Below are 22,656 nucleotides of genomic sequence, written 5' to 3' on the forward strand. Positions count from 1 at the left end.
GTCTGCAGATTACTGGACTTTATTAAGATGTAATCACTGCTAAGTACATAGAAGCAACTTGCCTAACCAAAATCCATGCGGTGTTCACATGAACTTCCAGTTACACAAATAAGAAACAAATGGCATATTCAAAAACACAAGGAAATATCCTGATGCCCAAGGGTGATTAATCTGCACATTTATTTCAAGCTGCTAAAGAGTTTGTGGGCCACCTAAAAGGAGGAAACAAAAGAAGTCATTAATTGGCAGCTTTATGTCATGGCTTACAGGGTTCTGCATGACCTAGACTGGTCCTGTCCCTTCTCTCACGATTCCCCTTCTCACATACTCACACCCCTCCTGAGCCACAGTGAACTCCCGTTACCCGAATCTCCCTTCTCCTGGAACTCTCTTTCCCATTTTCTTTCATCTTTTTCTTTAGAACTTAAGTTAACATGAAAGCCTCCTCTAAATAAGCCCTATTTCCACACAAATCTGTTCCTCCTCTGTCTTCCCCACAGAAACCTATACCTCCCATATCGTAGTGCTTATCAATTCCACAAATATTTATACAATTCTAAATGCCAGGTACCTTGCTAGGTGCTGAGAGTTACAACAGTAAACACAATAATATATCTGCCTCTTATGGATGGAACTTAGAGATAACAGAAAAATATAATATACACATAAGGTCACTTCTGAAAGTGATAAATCCTGAAGAAAATAAAAAGATGCACAGCATCTTTAAATTTTGGGTCAGTGAAGACCACCCTAAGATGGTTAAACCCAAGAGACTTACCAATTTACTAACTGTTTTCTGGCTCATAATGAAGAAAGAGACCATGCCTGTCTCACTCCCAGATCTTAATCTAGTGCTTTGCTCATAAAAATAACCATTTTTAACAATACACTTTTGTGGTATTAAGTACATTCATACTGTCCTGCCATCATTAATCTCCAGATTTTTTTCACCATCAAATGAAACTCTGTACCCATTAAATAATAATTCTCCATTCTCCCTTCCCTCAAACCTTGGCAACTACCAGTCTAATTTGTCTCAATGAATTTGACTACTTAAGGTATCTCATATAAGTGGAATGATATTTGTCCTTTTGTGATTGATTCACTTAGTATGTCTTTAAATTTCCTATTTTGTTTATCCATCCATCTATTTTTATTTTAAACATATTTTATTGATTTTTTACAGAGAGGAAGGGAGAGGGATAGAGAGTTAGAAACATCGATGCGAGAGAAACATCCATCAGCCGCCTCCTGCACACCCCCTACTGGGGATGTGCCCGCAACCAAGGTACATGCCCTTGACCGGAATTGAACCTGGGACCCTTCAATCCGCAGGCTAACACTCTATCCACTGAGCCAAACCGGTTTCGGCATTATCCATCCACCTATTAACGAACACTCGGGTTGCATCCACCTTTTGGATATTGTGAATGCTGCTACGAACATGCATGCATAAATATCTTTTTCAAGTCCTTGAACAAAGTCTCAATTCTTTTGGGTATATACACAGAAGTGAAACTGCTGGATCAATACAGTAATTCTATGTTTAGACTTTGGGGTAAAGTGCTTGATTTCCTTTTTTTTATTTCTGAGAGGGAAGGAAGAGACAGAACAGATTTGCTGTTCCACTTATTTATACATTCATTGGCTAATTCTTTTTTTTTTTTTTTTAAGGTATGTTATTATTGATTTCAGAGAAAGGAAGGAAGAGGGAGAGAAAGATAGAAACATCAGTGATAAAAATCATTGATTGGCTGCCTCCTGCACACCCCCTACTGGGGTTGAGCCTGCCACCTGGGTATGTGCCCTGACCAAGAATCGAACTGTAATCCTCTGGTTCATAGGTCGATGCTCAAACCATTGCTCAATGGCTGGGCAGTTGGCTGATTCTTATATGTGCCCTGACCAGTGATTGACCCTGCAACCGTGGTGTATAGGGATGACTCTCTAACCAACTGAGCTACCCGGCCCGAGCCTTGATTTCTTTTCATTGCCAAAGAATATTTCACTATATGGACATATCAGTTCATGGACACTTACGTTGTTTCTACGTTTTGACTATTAAGAATAATGCTTCTGCTGGGCCAGTGTGGCTCAGTGGTTGAGCATCTACCCATGAACCTGGAGATCACAGTTCGATTCCCAGTCAGGGCACATGCCCATATTACAGGCTCGATCCCCAGTAGGTGGTGTGCAGGAGGCAGCTGATCAATGCTTCTCTCTCATCACTGATGTTTCTGTCTCTCGGTCCCTCTCCCTTCCTCACTCTGAAATCAACAAAAACATATACTTTAAAAAAAAAAGAATGCTTCTATGAAAATTTGTGTGTAAGTTTTTATGTAGACATGTTTTCATTTCTCTTAGTACATACCTGAGTAGAACTGATGGGTAACTCTATCTTTAACCTTTTGAAAAATGACACTGTTTTCTACAGGCTTTACCAATTTACATTCCCATCAGCAGTGTATGAGATTTCCAATTTTCCCACATAGGCCCACACTTGTTACCTATTTTTTTGATAGGAGTCAATCTAGTGCAGCGGTTGCTAACTGGTGGTCCGCAGACCACTGGTGGTCCGTGAGGCCCGAAAGGTTGGCGACCGCTGATCTAGTGGATATGAAGTAGTATCTCACTGTGGTTCTGATCTGCATTTCCCTGATAGCTATGGTATTGAACATCTTTTCATAATGCTTATCAGCCAACCAATCAGTTTTAACATAAGCCATCATATCAAACTTTGCCTACCCTGTAATTTATTTCATTATTATTTTTAATGTATTTTATTTGATTTTTTTAGAGACAGAGGAAGGGAGAGTGTGCCTACCCTATAATTTAAAATGCCTTATTATTATATGTCAGAAAGTCAAACAAGTTTACTTAAAAACAAACACAAAAAACTTTTTGGACCAACTGCTATGTAAAAGACACATTGGAGGATATAAATTATTTTAAAGAATAGTCCGTTACTTAAAAGTACAAAATCCAGCTTCCCCACTGTTTAGCAGTACAAGCTGGGATATCATTTATCTTCTCTGAGTCTCAGTTTCTTATCTGTAACATGGGGATGATATCTGCCTCAGGTGAAAGTGGTAGGATTATGTAAGATTACTTATGTAAAGTGCCCATACTGTACCTGACATATATTGGGCCACAATAAATGCTAGGATGAAAAGGTTGTCAGAACCAAGTCTTCCCTGGCCACTGTAAGCTTTTCCCCTTCCTGACTACAGGCTGACTTACACAGTGGTCCCTTGCATGCAAGAAGTCAAAGAGCTCCTCCGTGCAATCCTCCTCTGTTTGTGACCTGGAGGAAACGCGCTCATCACAGAGCGCCAGCCGCTCCCGAGCCTTTACACATTTCTCCAGCTGCTCGCATTGCTCTCTCACTGTTGTCAGGGGATCCTGATGGCGAAACAAACAAACAAAACAGAAAACAAAATGGGGGTTTCAGGTGGCAATCTAAAATCAGACGCTTTGATTAATACAACCACTAAACCAAGGTGCTGCCTCTGAATTACTGTGCAGAAGGCTAGCTGGCAGAGCCATACTGCCACCAGAAATGACAGAATGGGGTCTCTCATTCAATTCTGATGCTAAGTAGTAGGAAAAAGTTACATTTCTGCCTTCCAAGGTTGCCAGGATGTACTGAAAGCCTCAGTCCTATCTGAAAAATAAGGTGATAGAGGAAACCTGGCCAAACTTGAAGTAGATCTATAGGAGGCCTTACTTGTTAACATAGCATTTGGGATTATGTAATGTCTGTGAATTTCAATCTGTCAGCAAGGCCTATACATCCCAGCCAGAAAGGCAATGTTAACATAGAGAAGGGCCATCCAGGGAAAGATCCTTGCAGAATTCTTTATTAAACCACAAACAGCAGAGGACTGAGTGCCAGGCTCTCAAAACGCTGCTCTGCTTCCTGACACAACTGGAAAAGCCCGAAACCCAGAAACGACCCAGCTCCCCAGGCCCACACCCCCAAACACTCCACTGCATAGGAAGTAAAGGCCTTTTCCACTCCCACTCTCTCCAAGTTTCAAATACAAAGACTCTTAAAATGGCTTCAGAGTTTTATGAAGCTCAACCTTCCTTTTATTGTGATGGTTCCAAAACTGAGACAGCTCTTACCACTAATTCCTCCTCCTCTTCCTCCTACAAAAGGAAAACAAAATTAATGTTAGCATTTTTATGACATATGTATTCCCAATCATATTGATCTTGTAATTACTGATGATAGACATTATATTAACCATGTTTTTAAATTTCTGTATTTTATGATGTTTGACATTTTAGGGGCCCTGCCAATCCTAGAGACAGCCCCTCCCAGGGCTGGCTAATTTCTAGAGATAGCAACAACTTGCCTGGGGACATGCCTCTCATATGTAAAACAACCAATCCAAATACCTAACCAACAACTACTTACTTATCTAACTCTCCCACACTAAACCAAATATTGCCCCTGCCCTAATCACCCCAGGGCCAAGTACCAAACAACTAGGGACCACCCCCTAGCCCAGAGGCATCTGAAATGATGCTATCTATCCAATCCTAAACTTGCTGAAGCTTGCCTATCCTGCCTCATCTACTCCTTCCCTCAGAAACCAAGGCTCTCCTTTCCCTTGCTTCTTCTGCTCCTGAGTGGTCCAGGCACTTCTCTATGTGGCCCTAGGTGGTATGGCCTTATTACTCTTAAGTTCTTTGGGGAACTATCTATCTATAACAATAAAAGCGTAATATGCTAATTAGACCAGACAGCTGAAAGACCTTCCACACGACTTTCCAGACAAAGCCGGAGCTGCGAGGGCTGAGCCCCGTGCACAAATTTCGTGCATCGGGCCTCTAGTGAGTAATAAACTCTTCTTTCAGAAACAATCCTCTCAATGTCTGTAAGCTTACCATACCACGTTAAAACAAACCCTGGGTACACTTCAACAAGGACATACTATCTCACTTTCATTAGCAACAACCTAAAGCAGCGGTTGCCACGGGTGGTCCACAAGGCCCGAAAGGTTGGCGACTGCTGACCTAAAGAATTCACAACACTATTAAGTGTATAAAGCACTTTCATATGATTTGGTTAATCACAACAGCCCTAAGGGACTCCCAGTTGAGAGATAACACTAATTAGACATTTTCTGATATAAATTCAAGCTGCCAGATGTTCATATGGAACATTAAAAAAAGTATTTTGTTCTGCCCTAACCGGTTTGGCTCAGTGGATACAGCGTCAGCCTGCGGACTGAAGGGTCCCGGGTTCGATTCTGGTCAAGGGCATGTACCTTGGTTGCAGGCACATCCCCAGTAGGGAGTGTGCAGGAGGCAGCTGATCGATGATTCTCTCTCATCGATGTTTCTAACTCTCTATCCCTCTCCCTTCCTCTCTGTAAAAAAAATCAATAAAATATATATTTTTAAAAAATAATAAAATAGCCGAAACCGGTTTGGCTCAGTGGATAGAGCGTCGGCCTGTGGACTGAAAGGTCCCGGGTTTGATTCCGGTCAAGGGCATGTACCTTGGTTGCGGGCACATCCTCAGTGGGAGGTGTGCAGGAGGCAGCTGATCGATGTTTCTCTCTCATCGATGTTTCTAGCTCTCTATCCCTCTCCCTTCCTCTCTGTGAAATATCAATAAAATATATTTAAAAATAATAATAATAATAAAATAAAATATATATTTTATTTTTTAAAAACGTATTTTGTTCTAAATTCTGGTGAGTCCCATTATTACTAGAAATAGCTAAATTTAGTCCTTACATCCTAAAACCAAGTTAGGAGAAAAACTAACATTTTTTTCTAGATTCTGAACTTGAATTGGGAATATGAAAATGGCCAAACCAAAACTCTTCTTTAGCCAGAGCTTAACTAAAGATGGTTACAGCCACTACTTTTTGGCTTGCAAAACTCCCAGGGCTCTAAGTAGACTATCAATATAGGATATGTCTACCTGTCTCCATCCACAAGCTTGGAAACACCAGGCCCTTCCTATTTATTTCCGATTCTGGTGCACAGTCTCAAACTTAGTTTTCTTTCTTCCAAAGAGAACAATGTCAAAAAAGATTCCCTAAGGGAGCATCAGCATAGGCCTAAATCTGGGGCAGAATAGTCTATTTGATCAGTATTTCAACCTGTCATGCATGTGTCAATTTTTGGGAGAAGGGAAAGTGTAGAGAGTGCCTGGGAAGGCACATAAGCATTTCTTTAATTATTGTCAGCTGAATCCAGTGGTGTTCGAAGGGCCACGTCCTGGAAACATGCCTTGCCAGAGGCAGGAGTGTGGTCAGCTTGACTTTCAGCCCAGGTGCCAGGGGGTGGGTTTCGATATCTAAATCCAGCCAAGCACCAGGAATGAATACGACTCGGGCCCACCGAAGAATGCACATAATCTCCTTTGTCTTGACCTTTAGTACAACTTCCTGGGTTTTGCTGTATAAAATAAACTCGATGTATTGGCTCTGGGTCTCTGTCCCTGTCAGAGGACAGTGGTCCCACTCAGCCCCAGCTTTTTCCTCCATCTCTGTGTCTGTCTCTTTCTTTCATTTTCTCAATACCCAGCAGCCCTACTCAGGAACCGGGCCAGTCTCTAGCCGCGCTGGACACGGAAAAGAGAGAAATATTTACAGGAAAGAGAAGGTATAGAAGGAAATAAAAGAACTAGCTCAGCCACCCCTCAATGTTTCCAAAATTCCAACACAATCTGGCTCATTCTCCACCACGCCCTTCAGAGAAAGGACCAAAAACAAAGCCCATGGAAGCTAGGAGGGTAGGGCAGGTTCAGCTGTAATCCAGGCCATTTATTCCCACAATTGGCAAAGGCCCCTTCTCAACATAAAGATGTTGCCCTAGCCGGTTTGGCTCAGTGGATAGAGCCTGGACCTGTGGACTGAAGGGTCCTGGATTCGATTCTGGTCAAGGGCACATGCCCAGGTTGTGGGCTCGATCCCTAGTAGGGGGCGTGTCATTGATGTTTCTATCTTTCTCTCCCTTCCTCTCTGAAATCCATAAAAACATTTAAAAATAAACATAAAGATGTTATTTAGGAGGTAAAATTCTAGTTTTCTATTAAATAAGGTTTCTTGACTTTGCTCTTTAAAGAAAATCCATACTAAAAATTTTTTTTAAAAAAACAGAAATCACATTCTGCCTGAGTTAGAAACCAGAAATTAATTATCTAAGAAGCAAGACCTTTATATCATCCCCCTATTAGCAATACTACTACATTAATTGTTCTGTGTCTTTGATAATTTTGTGTCAAAGGTATCATGGCTTGTTTTGGAAAAACAAATCCAACTACAAGTCTGGTTATGGAATACTTCCTGTAAAATTTCCTGTCAATGAGAAAAACCAACATCACACTAACTAAAAAGATTTAATCTCCAGGAGACCTCCATTTTCTTAAATTTAAAATTAACCACTTATTTACTTTCTTTTTCTCATCTACTGCTGTGGTGAGCCCTACTGAAGTGTCTAATATTCTCCCTGAACTTCCTAAGGCTGGCTCCACATCTTTCTGGTCCTCCTTCTGAAAATAATAAGACTAGGAAAAACTATGGGATAAACTAAGTTTCCAACTATTCTGAACCCATAAGCACAAAACTGACAGAGGGTAGGAAATGTGATTGGAAACAAACGCTAGCTGGCTTCTGTGCGGCTGTATAGCATTGTGGCTAAGTCTTAGCTCTGGAACCTGCTCCTTGGTTCAGTTCCTGGCTCCGTGATGTAGGAGCTGTGTGTCCTCAGACAAGATGTTTAACCTCTCCATGCTCGTCTCCTCATCTGTAACATGGCAGTACTAGTATCTAATACCTCATAGGACGATTGTGTGGCTTAAACGAAGGAGCACACATAAAGCACTTGAAATAGTAAGCAGTCAATAATTATCAGCATTCTTACTCTGGAAAAGAACTCATACCGCACATTCCTACACTGTCCCCAAAGAAAGATACCTTCCCCCTGCCCCCTCAAAGAAAAAGAAACCACTTTTTCACAGAAACTAGTGAAAAGGCAAATCTCCGGAACCTCCACAGAAGATGTGGCAGGGGTTCCTGACTTGAGCTGCTTCCCCAAACACGTCAAATCAAAGACACCCGACTGACTAAAAATACAGGTAGTATTTTAATGGTATTTTTTTTAAATATTTTTTTATTGATTTCAGAGAGGAAGGGACATGGAGAGATAGAAACATCAATATTGACAGAGAATCGTTGATCGGCTTCCTCCTGCCCGCCCCCTACTGGGGACCAAGCCTGCAACCCAGGCATGTGCCCTTGATCGGAATCGAACCCAGGACCCTCCATTCCGCAGGCCGATGCTCTATCCACTGAGCCAAACCAGCTAGGGCTATAGATAGTATTTTTACAAAAGTAGTCAACACAGCATTTTCGCTCTTGTTAAACCTTCACCATATTCATGGAGTCCCAAAGACTAGTCATCTACTTGCCCAAGGTCACTCGAGGGATTCTGGGGGTCAAGGGAACCAGCTCTCCCTACCCTGCAAACTCTAGGGGGGAGGGAGGTAGAAGCAGGGCCATGAGGGCCCGGACGTTTTGGCGGGCTAGGTCCTGACCCTCGACCACCGCCTTGCCTTACCTCCTTGGGATCTCCGGACCCGGTGAGCATCTTCCGCTCGTCCTCCAGCCCCATGTCTGGCTACGGTTCTGGATTTAACAAGAGCAGCAACAGCAGCACCTACTCCACTTCAGAATCAAGAAGGACTTGTAAGGGTCACTCAGCGGATATCCGGCGATCTGGCCGGAAGTGCGGCAGACTCCTCGCAGTCCCGAACATACGCTCGGATTGGCATGTACTACCGTCTATAGGCAGGGGTTAGGGGTAGCTGGTATTTACACCTGAGAAGGATTTACTAAGAAATGTCTCTTTCGTCCCGCCAGACCCAAATATGTTGATATAGGTGTTTATTTGAAATATTACCTTCCAAGAAACTTTGTAAGTATGCAGATTTACTCACCGTTCCTTTAGCGCAGTTCTCATTCTTACCCACATTGCTGATGAAACCGTCCTAACTGCTGACCTTTTCAAGATGGCGGCCCGAGGCTGTCACTCTCGGGCTCGCGCACCTCCCCAAGATGGCGGCGCCCGAGGCCTGGCGCGCCCGGAGTTGCTGGTTCTGTGAGGTAGCGGCGGCAACGACCATGGAGGCCACGTCCCGGGAGGCGGCGCCAGCGAAGAGCTCGGCCTCGGGCCCCAGCGCTCCCCCCGCCCTGTTCGAGCTGTGCGGGCGGGCGGTGAGCGCCCATATGGGGGTTCTGGAGAGCGGGGTGTGGGGTAAGTCGCGGGGTGAGGGGCTACCTCTGGCAGTGAGCGGAGGCGGCCCAGCGGCCGGGGGGCGCGGGGGGCGAGGCCGGGAGGCCCGGGGCAAGGCCCAGCCTGGGGCACTGGAAGCCAGACCGTCTGGTCGGAGCATGAATTCCGTGACTGACTAGACGGGGCAGAGTAAAAACGGGGACCAAGCCGGCAGGTGGACCCGCTCCGCGGCCTGGCTGGGGGGCGCAGGGGGCGAGGCCAGGAGGCCCGGGCTGGGGCGAAGCCGGCAGGGCTCGGACTTCAGAGGTTGGACTAGCGGACCGGTTCGTGGGCACCGAACTGACACTCGGGCTGGACCGGGCCGGGGAGGCTAGGATGTCGAGCCGGCGGGCAGGGATGGCCCTGCTGTTTGGGGGCGGGGGCCGAGGTTGGGAGGCCCGGCCTGAGTCAAGGAGGCCAGGCCCGGGGCCACCCAACCTGATTGACAGCGCGGAGCCTCCGCTATCTGCCTGACACCCCTGGGTGCTGAGACCCCGGAGGCCAAGCCGATGGGAGAGGGTAGTAGCCCATTGGATTGAGGAGTGAGGGACTGGGCTGGGGGAGAGGCCGAAAGGCTTGGGGTGCCGAGGCCTGTCTGACGGCCCGGGGCAGAGGGGAGCGAACTGAAGACGGGGGCCTCAGTGCCTAGCTGATTGAGCGACGGACTGACGGGCAAGGCTGGGAGCGCCCGAGGCCACTCGGACTGGCTTGAGCGGCAAGGAAGGGCCGAGAGCGGGTGATGGAAGGCCCGGAGCGGGTCAGCAATCCAGGGAGGCTCGAATGACGGATAGGCGGGAAGGGCCAAGGAGGCCCCAGGCAGGGCCACGGCCCGGGTATCCAGTACTGGGAGGGGGCGCATCGCCGCTAGGAGGCCCTGATCCGAGTGGGAGTGAAAGGAGGCCCCAGGCCTGAGAGCGGCGGCGACCCACGGGCCCGGCTTGGGTGGAGGGCGCCCACGCTGAGCAGCAAAGGCCGGCGGCCTGGGGCGCTAGGATGAGGAGCTTGGGAGGACGAGACGAACAGCCTCGCTGATGGGCCGGAGAGCATGGCAGGCCGCGGTGGGCCGAGTAACGGAGGAGAGGAGGCCTGCAGCCGATGGGCACTAGGAGGCCTGGCTGTGGGTGGGTACGCCTGGTCGCAGCCTGGCCGCTGATGAGTAAAACTCGGGTGGGCATCGTGAGGACTAATAGTGGGAATGAAAGAGAGGAAAGCGAGGGCCTCTGGAGGACAGGCCTGCCCGCACAGGGGACCAGGGAGGCCTGGGGCCTGACAGACGGTGGCTGAGGGGTGGGGTTGAGGCCTGGGCTGAAGTTGGTGTAGATCACAGGCCAGGCCCAGGCCTAGGAAGGGGGAGGGGTGGTAAGAGAGGAGGCCCCAGGCCTGGGAAGGGGGTGTTCTGGAGAAGGCCTCAGGAGGGGTAGTGGTGTCTTTGCCAGGAGGAAGGCCCTGGAAAGGTCAGGATTGATGGCTTGAAGTCCTGGGATGGGCTTTGGGTTATATCATGAGGAGGATGTGGGGAAAAGGCCCAGGAGTATGGGTCTTTTTTGGGGGTGGGGCCCCTAGGAATAAGCCCCAAGGCCGAGGAGCTGGTGAAGGAGGCCCGGGGAGGAGGGAAGGCCTTGGTGTGGTGGGGACTGATCCTGAAGAGGCCAGTGTCTTTATGTCCTGGGGGGGGACGCTGTCGAATACCTCAGGCCTAGTGGGGGAGGGGATTGTGGAGCCTCTGGGCCAAAATCTAAGAGAAGGGTCAGGCTGACCCCCACGAAACAGGAGGAAAGTCTCCGTGGCGTGGGCAGGGGGCGCAGAAAAGTCCTGGGGCAGGTGGAAGAGGCAGCCGGGATCTGGCTGCGTCAGCCTGGAGCTTCCAGGATACTGAAGGCCATGAGGAAAGAGGACTCGGTGTGGAGGCCCCGGCTGAGAAGAGGAAGCATTAAAGGTGTAGGCTGGAGAGAAGCAAGGAAGAGCTGGCTTCAGAAGGAAAAGGGAAGAGAGGAGTGTGCGGATGGTAGGGGATGAGAATCCCTGTGGCCGGGAGAGTGGATGGCTAACCGGGGCGTGGGTTGGAGGGAGAGAGGAGGAAGAGCTCCATGGCTACTCCAGGTAAATGGTCACACAGGAAAAGCTGGATCCGTAGGCCTTCCGAGGAGCCAGGTAAGAGGCCTGCTGGGCAGTGCTGTTTTGGAGGGAGGTCTCAATGTGGCCTGACAACCAGGAAAGGCTTCCTGGAGGAGGTGGACTGATTTTACTTTGTGGAGAAGGTGAATAGAGGTAGCAGGAAAGGATACAATGAGGAAACATAAGTAAAACAGGTATGTTATACCTTGAATGCCAATATATGGGTTGGACTTTATCTGAAATGCAATAGAGAACCTACATTAGTGTAATAGCATAGGGAATTAGTGCTTTTATTCAGCAAGTACTTGAGTACCTACTATATACAAAGAATTGTACTAGATTCTTGAATAGCAAGATTCAGTTATTCTACAAATAAATATAAAAAGAGATATTAGAATGGAAGTTTTTAAAGATTTTCATTAATTATAGTATACTCCAAGTTCTTAAACTTATTCTTGGCTGGACAGAGATGCTATTGACAGAATAAGAATAGTAATTGCCAACATTTAGTGAGCTTATTATGGCCAGCGTGTCCTTAAAAAGATTACAAGCATGATCTTTAATTTTCACAACAATGTTATGAGGTAGTTATTATTATATCTGTTTTAAAATTGAGGAAATTTAGGTTTAAAGACATTAATTTGCCCATGGATTCATAATTAATTAAGTAGTACAACCAGGATTTCATCCAGTTTTGTGCAACTCTAGAGACCAAACCATTTAGCCATAATACTGTAATGCCTGTCAGATCTAGGGAAGTCAGCAAGCAAGTTTTGATTTTAAGATATATTGAATTTTGAGTATAGAGCCTAACTATTTCTATTCTTCTTAGGAAAGTACTAGTTTTGGACATAGTGGGTGCCCAAAAAATGAAAGTAGCCAACCTGGAAGAATGGGAAGGGAATTCAGGAAAGGCTTAATAAAGTGCATGTGATACTTGAAAGATGAGTAGTTGTTATTCAGAAGGTGACAAGGATATTCTTGATGGGGAGAACAGCTTAAGAAAGTGAATCTCATGTACAGAGGCAGAAAGCAGGGTAACACCTTAGATAAGTGAAAAAAGTAGTTTAGTGTGGCTGAAGTGTAGCAGACAAAGCAGGGAGCTGGAGAAGTGTGTAGGGCACAGATTATGAAGGACTTATTTAATCACACATATTCAACAGGACTTTTAAATGTAGGATCATTCATTATGCTTGTACAGAAGTAAACTGACCAGCTCCTACATGAGCATATTAGCTTGCTTTGTGGGATTATCTCACCCTTGTAAATGTGTAGGGCCATGGAATTCTAGCTGCCAACTAAGTGGCTAAAGATAAGTAGACCAGAGTTTGAATTATCTTTAGGTTCGTGTCTATAGGTTCCATTTGTCAAAAGAGATGTTTGCTCTTCTTCTTCTTCTTCTTTTTTTTCCCCCAATAGGATAAATAATGCCAAGAACCCTGGCAGAAAAAAAGTAAATTTTGTGTTTTGGTTTTTGTAGCCCTCCCAGGCCCAATACTTCAAAGCATCTTACCTCTGCTCAATATATATTACTTGGAGAGGATTGAGGAAACTGCCCTCAAGAAAGGTGAGTGTCTTTCTCTCTTTTTCTCAGTGAATGATTATAAGCAAGACACCATAATGTTCTTCAGGTAAATATTACACCTGATACCTGTGTAAAACTTCAGGATTTTCTAAAAGTACCCTCACACCTACTTTCTTATCTGATTCTTCAGTGCCCTGTAAAACATAAAACAAGTGTGTGATTCCTGGTATACTAATAAAAGTGAGACCACAGTCACACCACAATTAATAGCAAAGCCAGACTAGAACCCAAATCTTCTGAATCTTTGTTTTTCTGTTTTACCAAGTTGCCTTTCAAACCCCACAATGGACACATCTGTTAAGAACTAACATTTATCTAATTAACTCTGATGTGCCAAGCACTGTCCTAGGCACTTTACCTGAAGAAACTTATTAAATCTTTTCAACAGTTCTGTGAAATAGTTATTATTAACTACTACATTTTACAGATAAGAAAACTAAGGTACAGAAAAATTAAGTAACTTGCCCAAGGTCACACAGCTAGAGTGTGGTTTGCTGATATTTAAACCAAGGCAGTCTGTCTTTAGAGCCAGTTGCTCTTGTGAATCCAGAGAAGGACAACATTAAAATACTTCACTCATGGTGGCCGAGGAGCAGCCAAGTAAATGTGGTATTTCTCCCTACAGGCCTCTCCACTCAGGCTATCTGGCGCCGACTATGGGATGAACTGATGAAGACAAGGCCTTCCGGTCTGGAAGTAAGTTAAGACACCAGGTAGAACTCTGGCCTGACTTTGCACAGTGAAAAGCAGGAGCAGTACACAAACATAAGTTGTGTATGGGTAAAGTGCAGGGAGGGATGGAGTGAATTTGGGAGGAGGGCTCTGCTGGCTTATCATAAGATACCTCACCATTTGGCCTTTGTCACTGACTTGCTTGCTCACCGTGTTTACAGGTGACACAAAACAGAGAAAGGTAGTGATCACAATGATGGCAGAACCCCGATTCACAGAGGTCTTAACAGGCCTGGAGCAATGTTCAAACTTAACAAGATAAAATTTAACATGATAATCCAACTTTTTTTATTTTATTATTTTATTTTGTTTTATTTTTATTGATTTCAGAGAGGAAGGGAGAGATAGAAACATCAATGATGAGAATCATTGATTGGCTGCCTCTTGCACACCCCCTACTGGGGATCAAGCTGCAACCCCCGTCATGTACCCTTGATCAGAATTGAACCTGGGACCCTTCAGTCTGCAGACCGATACTCTATCCACTGAACCAAACCAGCTAGGGCCAACTTTTCAGTTGAGTCTAAAAAATTCCAATTGTGTGACCTCAGGGTAGGGGATGGAGGGATCTGGCTTGTATAAAAAAATTAAGGGGTGTTAGTCAACAGTTTGCTAAAGCCACTCATATAGACTGTACCCTGAGTTGTGTGAACTAATGTAACTATAATATAGACCGAAGGACAAGGGGGAGATAGACCTGCCTGGCTCTGCAGTAGTCAGGCTACTCCTGGAGTATGGAGAAAGAAGTCAAAGCCACATCATGTGAGTCACAAATGGAAGACTGGAGATGTTTTTCCTGAAAAAAGAGAAGACTTGGGGAACATGAACTGTTTTTAAATATTTGAATGGTTGTCTCATGAAAGAGGGATTAATTTACTTGTTCTGTGTGGAAGCTAAAGGAGGATAAATGTTTGCTAAACTGAATGTAGAACTTTTAAACTCTGAGCTTATTGGTGATGAAACATGCGAATTCCAGTTGTAAGAAGCTTCCCATTTCTAAGTGTTCAAATAGATCCTAGATAACTATTTGACACAAGGATATTGTAGAGGAAATTCAACATGGTAAAAGTTTGAACAAGATGAGTTTTAGGGCTCCTTTTAACCCTGAGATTCTATTATTCATGGGTTCAGATATAACTCATTGGAGATCTCATTTAAGCAGAACTTTATTTTTTACTCTATAATTAGGTGACAGGACAAATTGAATTCAATAAATATTTACTAAAACTTACCACGTACCAGGTCGTAGGCTAGATATTGGAAATACAGACACAATTCCTAATCTTGAGGAATTATCAGTTTAGTGGGGAAATACATCATGTATGGTGGGATAAGTGGTGTGATAGAGAGTAGCAAGGAGACTGAGGAAAAAGAGCAAAAAAATCTTTTCTAGGAAAGAGTATTGGAACTGGGATTTATATGGTGAATGAGACCAAATGACAAGGCAACAAGCTTTTATCAGGAACTGGAGGTTGCATTTCTGGGATGCACTAGGTTCAGTAATATTCAGCTCCATATCCTTCAGCTTTTTCACTTTCAGATTTGGACACAACCCCTGGAGTTCAGTGTGATGACACTGAGGCCTAACAAAATCCTCAGGCACTATGTACAGGAATTAGCCCTTATTAGGAAGAGAATTGAACGCAAAAATATTAGAAAACAGTAACGGCTTCATGCAACCTTTCAAGAAACATGAGATTCACTTTGTTCCAGTGTTTCCCAAGCAGTATGGTTGACTAGTCAGTGATGGAGATTGTGATCTCTTTCTCTTGGGGAAAGCTTTTTTCCCCAACATTAGCTTGAGCTTCCTGGAAAAAGAATGTCTATTTGTTAAATTGTTTTTTTGTCTCAGCATTTCAGAAATTTAGGAAACCCCAGGCTTGGTGACCTAACAATCAACTAGACAGGGGTCCTGACTTGGAGCATATTCATTTATTCCAGAGGGTTTCTTCTTCTGCTTCCCACTTTTGCATGACAGTAACTTTCACTTCATTCATGATTTGAAAACACTTATTGAATGCTTGCTCAGTTTCAGGCACTGTGCTAGGTTCTAGCAATACAGTGGTGAGCAAGTTAGACATAGCCCCTGACTGCTTATAAAGAAATAGTATTTCTAACTGTGTAGTACTAGTGTGTGTGTATTAAGAGATCTGTAGAGTACTATAGATATTCTGGAGACAAAGCAGTATGGAAATGAAGGATTATTCAATAAATGATTCTCTAGTAATTGATTAACCATTTGGAAAAAAATAGTCTCACTTTACAGTACACTAAAATAATTTCTATATGGATTAAAGATTAAATTGTAAAAAATAAAAACACAAAACTAAAAAAGAATAAAGGTTACTGGTGTTACAGAGTACTAATTATTAAATGGGCAGGATCAAATAAGAAAATATGAACATATTTGACCATATAAAATGCCAAAACTATGAATACAATTAAAAGATACCTAAACTGAGAAAGGATGGTTGCAACAACATTTGCAAATCAAAAGGATACAGAGAATAAGACAAAAGCCCCAGTGGAATAAAATGAGTAAAGATTTGGATAAGTCACAAAATATATAAAAATCTCCAATAAAGTGAAAAATGTTCAATCTCAATAATAAAAAAATGAGAAAGTAAAAATGTACTTATATTATAAAGTCTTGTTTTGATTTGGTTTTGTTTTAAAAGGTAATTCTAGGGGTGGGTAAAACTTGCATTTTAATATGCTATTGGTGGGAGCAGAAATGTTACAACTTTCTTGGTGGGCAATCTGGTGATAATTGTCAAGAGTCTTTAAAATATTCCAATTCTTTGGAAATTCTACTTATAATTTATAGTATATAAAAATTGAGATACTCATGAAAATTTATTTCCAGATGTTCATTACAGCAAAGTTTAATATAAAAAAGCTAGAAACAATTTAAATACTCAATAATGCAGGAATTATTAAATACTAGAGGTCCAGTGCACGACATTAGTGCACGGGGGGAGCAGGTCCCACAGCCCGGCCTGCGCCCTCTCGCGGTCCGGGACCCCTCGGGGGATGGCCAACTGCTGGCAGGGAGTTGGCTTAAGCCGGCAGTCGGACATCCTCCAAGGAGTCCTTAGCACTGCTGCGAAGGTGGGAGAGGCTCCCACCACCATTGCTGCGCTCGCCAACCGTGAGCATGGTTCAGGGCTTCTGGCTGAGCGCACTGACCACCAGGGGGGAGTTCCTGCATTGAGCATCTGCCCCCTGGTTGTCAGTGTGCATCATAGTGACCGGTTGTTCCTCCGTTCGGAAAATTTGCATATTAGGGTTTTATTATATAGGCTAGTACATCCATATTTTCAAAATATTAATAAAGTCATATTCTAAAAATATTTAAATACATGGTGGTAAAATTTAATGAAATGGTGCTATAATGTTAAAAAAAGCCTTTGAAACTTCTGAATTGTCTCAATGTTATAACAACAAGTATCTAAAGTTATTCACATACATGTATGTACACTCCATAGAGTTGGTTTACACATGACTTTTTATTTTTATTGAATACAGAGAGGAAGGAAGATGGAAACATCAATGATGAGAAAAAAATCATTGGTTGGCTGCCTCCTGCATGCCCCCTACTGAGCCCCCAACCTGGGCATGTGCCCCTATGGGAAATCAAACCTCAACTTTCTGGTTCATAGGTCTATGCTCAACCACTGAGATAACCCAGCCAGGCTGCACATGATTTTTTGCTTCTTTATAATTCCACACAAAAAAATTCTATTATCAGAAAGGCAACAGTGGACAATAGTTTAATAAACACTTGCTGGCTGCAACAGTTTAGTACAAGAAAATAATTCGCCATTCCTAGCTTGTACACGCACTTCTCCCCCACTCCCCGTGCCTGAGCTGCCAGCCCATAGTGCATAGGCCAAGGATTATGTTGGGGGCAAATATCATTTCACCTCTTTGGTGATGCCTCATTTCCCCTGCTGTCACTAAAATGAAAGTATTTTTTAAATTGATTTCAGAGAGGAAGGGGGAGAGAGATAAATAGTAACATCAATGATGAGAGGGAATCATTAATTGGCTGCCGCCTGCATGCCCCCCAATGGGGATCGAGTCCACAATGTGGGCATGTGCCCTTGACCGGAATCGAACCTGGGACCCTTCAGTCCGTAGGATGACACTCTATCCACTAAGCCAAACCAGCTAGGGCTAAAATGAAAGTATTTAAATCAGTTTTCATTGTCTGAGTTATACAGGTCCATACAATGAATGGCTTGGACTAGATCTCTCAGGTATTTTTCAGCTTTGAAGTTTTAGCATAGATTTTAAAAAGTAGGGATGGAATAAAATGCAGTGAAAACTGCTGTCTGCTCATGCATTAATTCATGAGAATAAAAGCCACTGCGATAGTTTTCATAACTTTATTACTCATTTAATCCTCACAACTCTATGATGTCAGTATATTTATCTTCTTCACTTTGCAAATGATGAAACTGAGGCAGAAGGGATGCAGTGACTTGCCTTAGGTTAGTTTGTGAACAGAAGACCCCAGGATTCAAGTTGAGGCAGTCTGGCTCAGGAGCACATGCTCCTAATCACGATATCATGCTGCTCTCACATGATATAGAGAGCTTGAGGTGTTCCATTTCTGATGGAACCAGTACTCTTCATCAACCACTAAAATGTCTGAAAAAGCCCAGTATATAGTTATCTAAACTACATATTCCACATGCCTCATGGTCTGAAACAGCCACAATATCTTGGTTCACATCTTTGTCCATATTTTAGGCCCAGATCTACAATAACCATCCAACCTTCTCATTTGTGAAGTGGAAGCCTTGCTAGTGTTACCAGTGTTTTTCAAGGGTGTGAGTGTGGGCCAGTGAATGTGTAGGAAAAGTGCTAGTGAGTTAGGATTTAGATTCAGGAATAACCCTTTTGCTGAGTAGAGATTTGGTTGCCAGGTATTCTTTTCTGTTCCCCTAACACCCCCAACTGCTACTGGTGAGAGGTCTTGTTGCCATGCAGTTACCTCAAGCATGAAGTCATTCCTAATTAATATTACAGCAGGCAGGCTTGGGGAATAGTGAGGGTAAAGGGAATGACACTTTTGCCTCAGAATAATAGGGGCCCAGTTCCTGCCAAGAACCTCAGATATAGATTGGGGGTCACTCTGGTATGAAGGAATGCATAGAGGTCGGGTAAGTACCAATGTGTCTTTTAATCTTGGGAAACACTTAGGCCCCCCCTTACCTTTGCTTCAGGCTAAGTACTCTGCTTAGCAGGCTCTGCCTCCAAGTCCATTTCACATTGTCCCATCTTGGCTAATTATCAGCAGCAGAACTTACATTTTGTATTTTACAGTTTACAAAGTACTTTAACGTTCATTGCCTCATTTGATCTTCACCACAAACCTGTGAAGCAGGTTTTAAAGATGAAGAGAAGTTCGGAAAGGTCCAGAGTATAGTAGCAGAGCTGGCACCTGTATCAAGGTCAGCCTACTTTCTATGCACCTTTGGAGAGAATGGCAACTTAGGGAAGTCTCAGTGTGTCCTTTTCGGGTAGATAGCAGTAAATCCTAACCTCTGAGATCAAAATCATTAGGGGAGGTTTAAAAATAAACAGATGCACAGACCTTATATCAGATGTAACATAGAATCTTCAAGTTTGGGTACCCAGTGTATGAATTTTAGGTGAAAAAGTCCCACAGTAAATGCTGACATGCAATTAGGGTTCAAAATCACTGCACTTAAGTTCTTCTAAATGTATCAGAATAGCCTGATGAAGTCTCATACCCATCAAAGCAAATAACTATTGCTTTGGAGAAAACAAATTTAAGATTTGGTTCCTGCTCTCCAGGAATTTCTGTCTGGAATAAGATGTGCACAGGCAAAGAGACTCAACACCATGAGGCATGTCTACCAAAGTCTAAGACCTGAGTAGTCCCAACAAAAGAGGCAGGATGGTGAAGGGGGCATACTGAGAGACAAACAGAGTGTGAAAGGTTAGTAGGTCCTTCCAGGGAACCTATTTGCTTTGGTAATGGAAAGCATTTGGGGCAAATATAGGAAAGCACATAGAAGGCAGATTGGGTCAGTGAGGTAATCAAGCTTGGCCAGAGCAAAGCATTCATGGAGTAAGATGTGTGGGAAATAAACTTCTGAGGTGGGCAGAGGTTATATTGTGGAGGGCTTTTCCTGACAAAGTGAGGATCTTCAAATTAACCCTGGATAGTGGGAAAACATGGTTTTGTTTTTTTTATAACAGATAATGTACAAAAAAGAAAAAAATAAAGCAGAATAATGTAATCAGGTATTTTACAAAGATAAGTCCAGTGAACTTGTGAGTTTGGAATGGGGGAAAGGGAACAGAGAGCAGTCAGGAGGCTAATAAAGTCAGGTGTGAGGTGATAAGGTTACTGAACAAAGGTAGGTAGTTTTAAGAATGGAAAGTTGGGATCAGATTCTAGAAACAAACATGGGAGGATTTACAGGATTAACTTTCACTTGTGAAGCACTTTAGCAAACTGGTCTCTGGAACCAAATTCCCTGGGCTCAAATCTTTGTGTTTTGTAAAAAAAACTTTCTTACTGGGTGTTTGAGAAACATCAATTTGTTGTTCCACTTATTTGTGCACTCATTAATGTTTGTATGTACCATGACCAGGGATTGAACCCATAACCTTGGTGTATCAGGATGATGCTCTCACCAACTGAGCTATCCTGCCAGGACCTGGACTCAAATCTTGATTCTGCCACTTACCTGTGTACCTTTGTGCCCCCTTTTTTTTTTTTACCTGTAAAATGAGGCTTATAGTAGTAATAAATGCCCCAAAGATGTGAGGATTAAGTGAATTTGTATAAATTACTTAGAATGTTGCCTGGCACATTAGCTAGGAGGAAACTAGTACGATGGTCCCATGGGTAGCACTCTTAGTATCACAGCTGTCTGGCATGTTCTCTGCTTTCAGAGCGTGACGTGTTGGCGAGCCAAGTTTATGGAGGCCTTTTTTTCCCATGTTCTACGTGGAACCATTGACGTGTCTTCTGACAAGCGTCTTTGTGACCAGCGCTTCTCACCTCTTCTGCACAGCTCCCGCCATGTCCGGCAGCTCACCATCTGCAACATGCTGCAGGGTGCAACTGAGCTGGTGGCTGAGCCAAACCGCAGGGTTCTGGAGACCCTGGCCAGTTCCCTGCACACTCTCAAGTTCCGCCACCTGCTATTCTCTGATGTGGCTGCTCAGCAATCACTTCGACAGCTGTTGCATCAGCTTATTCACCATGGGGCTGTCAACCAGGTGTCACTATACTCCTGGCCTGTGCCTGAGTCAGCCCTTTTCATCCTTATCCTCACCATGAGTGCTGGCTTCTGGCAGCCAGGCCCTGGTGGTCCTCCCTGCCGCCTCTGTGGAGAGGCCTCCCGAGGCCGGGCCCCATCCCGAGATGAAAGCTCCCTCCTGCTGGGCTCACGCAGGCCTCGCAGGGATGCTGCTGAGCGATGCGCTGCAGCCCTGATGGCTTCCCGTCGAAAGAGTGAAGCCAAGCAGATGGCCAGAGCCCCACCTACCACTCGGGTTACACGCAGGAGCACACAGGAGAGCCTGAGAGCAGGTGGGATAGACCGTAAGAGGGAGCTGCACCCTCCAGCTACCTCCCATGAGGCTCCTGGCACCAAGCAGCCACCCTCTGCTCCAGCCACCTCCTCTGCCTCTCCCTCTTCTTCCACATCCGCATCTAAAAGGGCTCCAGCTAGCTCAGCCCCACAGCCTAAGCCCTTAAAGCGTTTTAAGAGAGCCACAGGGAAAAAGGGTGCTCGCACTCGTCAAGGGTCTGGTGCAGAGTCTGAAGACCTGTATGACTTTGTTTTCATTGTGGCTGGTGAGAAGGAAGATGGGGAAGAGATGGAGATTGGGGAAGTGGCTTGTGGAGCTTTGGATGGGTCAGATCCCAGCTGCCTGGGGCTTCCAGCGCTGGAGGCCTCCCAACGATTCCGCAGCATTTCCACCTTGGAGCTCTTCACAGTCCCACTCTCCACAGAGGCAGCTCTGACACTGTGCCACCTGTTGAGCTCCTGGGTGTCTCTGGAAAGCCTCACACTATCCTATAATGGTGAGTGCCCTAGAGGGCCAGGGTTTGGGTCTCCTAGCAGCACATGTATGCCCAGTCCTATGGAGGAGAACCTGGGGTATGTGGCCCTGCCTGCCTCACAGGGAGGCAGAAGGCATGTAGCGTGGCAGGCCGTTGGTGTTAGGGAAGAACAGGAAGTCTGCAGGCATGCTTAGTAGTTGGAAGGGTTCCTGAGGGGCAATGAGAACCTGAAAAATGAGTACATTTTAGATATGGTAGGTCAAGGGCCAGTGGGAGTAGTGTATGCAAGCCTAGCCAGGACTGAAACTGGATCTCACTAGGCATATAAAAGCAGCTGTACAGACAAGGAAGTGTGGGACTTCTTTTTTAAATCCTCAATATTTTTTCAGAGAGAGAGGAGGGGGAGGAGAGGGAGATAAATATTGCTGTGAGATACACATCAACCAGTTGCATCCTGCATGCAACCCAACAGGGGTGGTGGTAGTGGTGGTGAAGGTAGCCCACAAATGAGGTACATGTCCTTGACCACAAATTGAACCTGCAACCTTCCCGTGTGCAGGTGGACAGTCTAACCACTAGACACACCAGCCAGGGCAGAGGTGTGGAGCATATCAGACCAGCAACCTGCAAAGCAATTCTTTCCTACCTGGTTGTGCTCAGCTAGGCAAAGTTAATTCTGGCTAAATCTAGCAATTTGCCTAGTTTGCCGAACATTGGTAGAGAAAATCATATGACTATATATATTGGTGCTATTGTAGTTATCAACCTTAGATAAAGCCTGTGTTTGCAACATCAGCTCCCATTCTACCACTTCCAAACCTTTACCCCCCTTCTTTTTATACTAGTAGGTGACCTTACCTCCTAC

General features: G+C 44.5%; 2 protein-coding genes across 4 annotated transcripts in view; one reads left to right on the forward strand and one right to left on the reverse strand.

Annotated features, from left to right (window-relative positions):
* On the reverse strand, positions 1 to 9,001 carry UQCRH (ubiquinol-cytochrome c reductase hinge protein). The gene is made up of 4 exons (XM_080656146.1): positions 8,587 to 9,001; positions 4,129 to 4,152; positions 3,241 to 3,402; positions 1 to 212 (listed from the first exon to the last, which is right to left on the reverse strand). Exons 1-4 carry the CDS (start codon positions 8,638 to 8,640, stop codon positions 180 to 182), a joined length of 273 nt encoding a protein of 90 aa, XP_080512272.1. The 5' UTR covers positions 8,641 to 9,001; the 3' UTR covers positions 1 to 179.
* Positions 8,771 to 22,656, forward strand: part of LRRC41 (leucine rich repeat containing 41) — a 19,362-nt gene continuing 5,476 nt past the window's right edge. The window contains exons 1-4 of one of the 3 annotated variants that reach the window (XM_080656140.1): positions 8,771 to 9,282; positions 12,896 to 12,982; positions 13,626 to 13,696; positions 20,672 to 21,812. In XM_080656140.1, coding sequence (XP_080512266.1) covers positions 9,084 to 9,282; positions 12,896 to 12,982; positions 13,626 to 13,696; positions 20,672 to 21,812 — 1,498 coding nt within the window. In that variant the 5' untranslated portion in view covers positions 8,771 to 9,083. Of the gene's footprint in view, positions 9,283 to 11,014; positions 11,452 to 12,895; positions 12,983 to 13,625; positions 13,697 to 20,671; positions 21,813 to 22,656 lie in introns of those variants that run through there. The other 2 variants (XM_080656141.1, XM_080656142.1) reach the window with 2 other exon arrangements.

The sequence above is a fragment of the Plecotus auritus genome, assembly GCF_963455305.1.
Source record: "Plecotus auritus genome assembly, chromosome: 2".
NCBI classification, from domain to species: Eukaryota; Metazoa; Chordata; class Mammalia; order Chiroptera; family Vespertilionidae; genus Plecotus; species Plecotus auritus.

Bases quoted from the DNA above. Each gene is read 5' to 3' on its own strand.
- UQCRH (XM_080656146.1), bottom strand. From the start codon at position 8,640: ATGGGGCTGGAGGACGAGCGGAAGATGCTCACCGGGTCCGGAGATCCC. The intron at 4,153-8,586 runs GTAAGGCAAGGC...TTCCTTTTGTAG, and splicing joins GGTCCGGAGATCCCAAGGAG to GAGGAAGAGGAGGAGGAATT. The intron at 213-3,240 runs GTAAGTCAGCCT...TCCTCCTTTTAG, and splicing joins TGCATGCAAGGGACCACTGT to GTGGCCCACAAACTCTTTAG.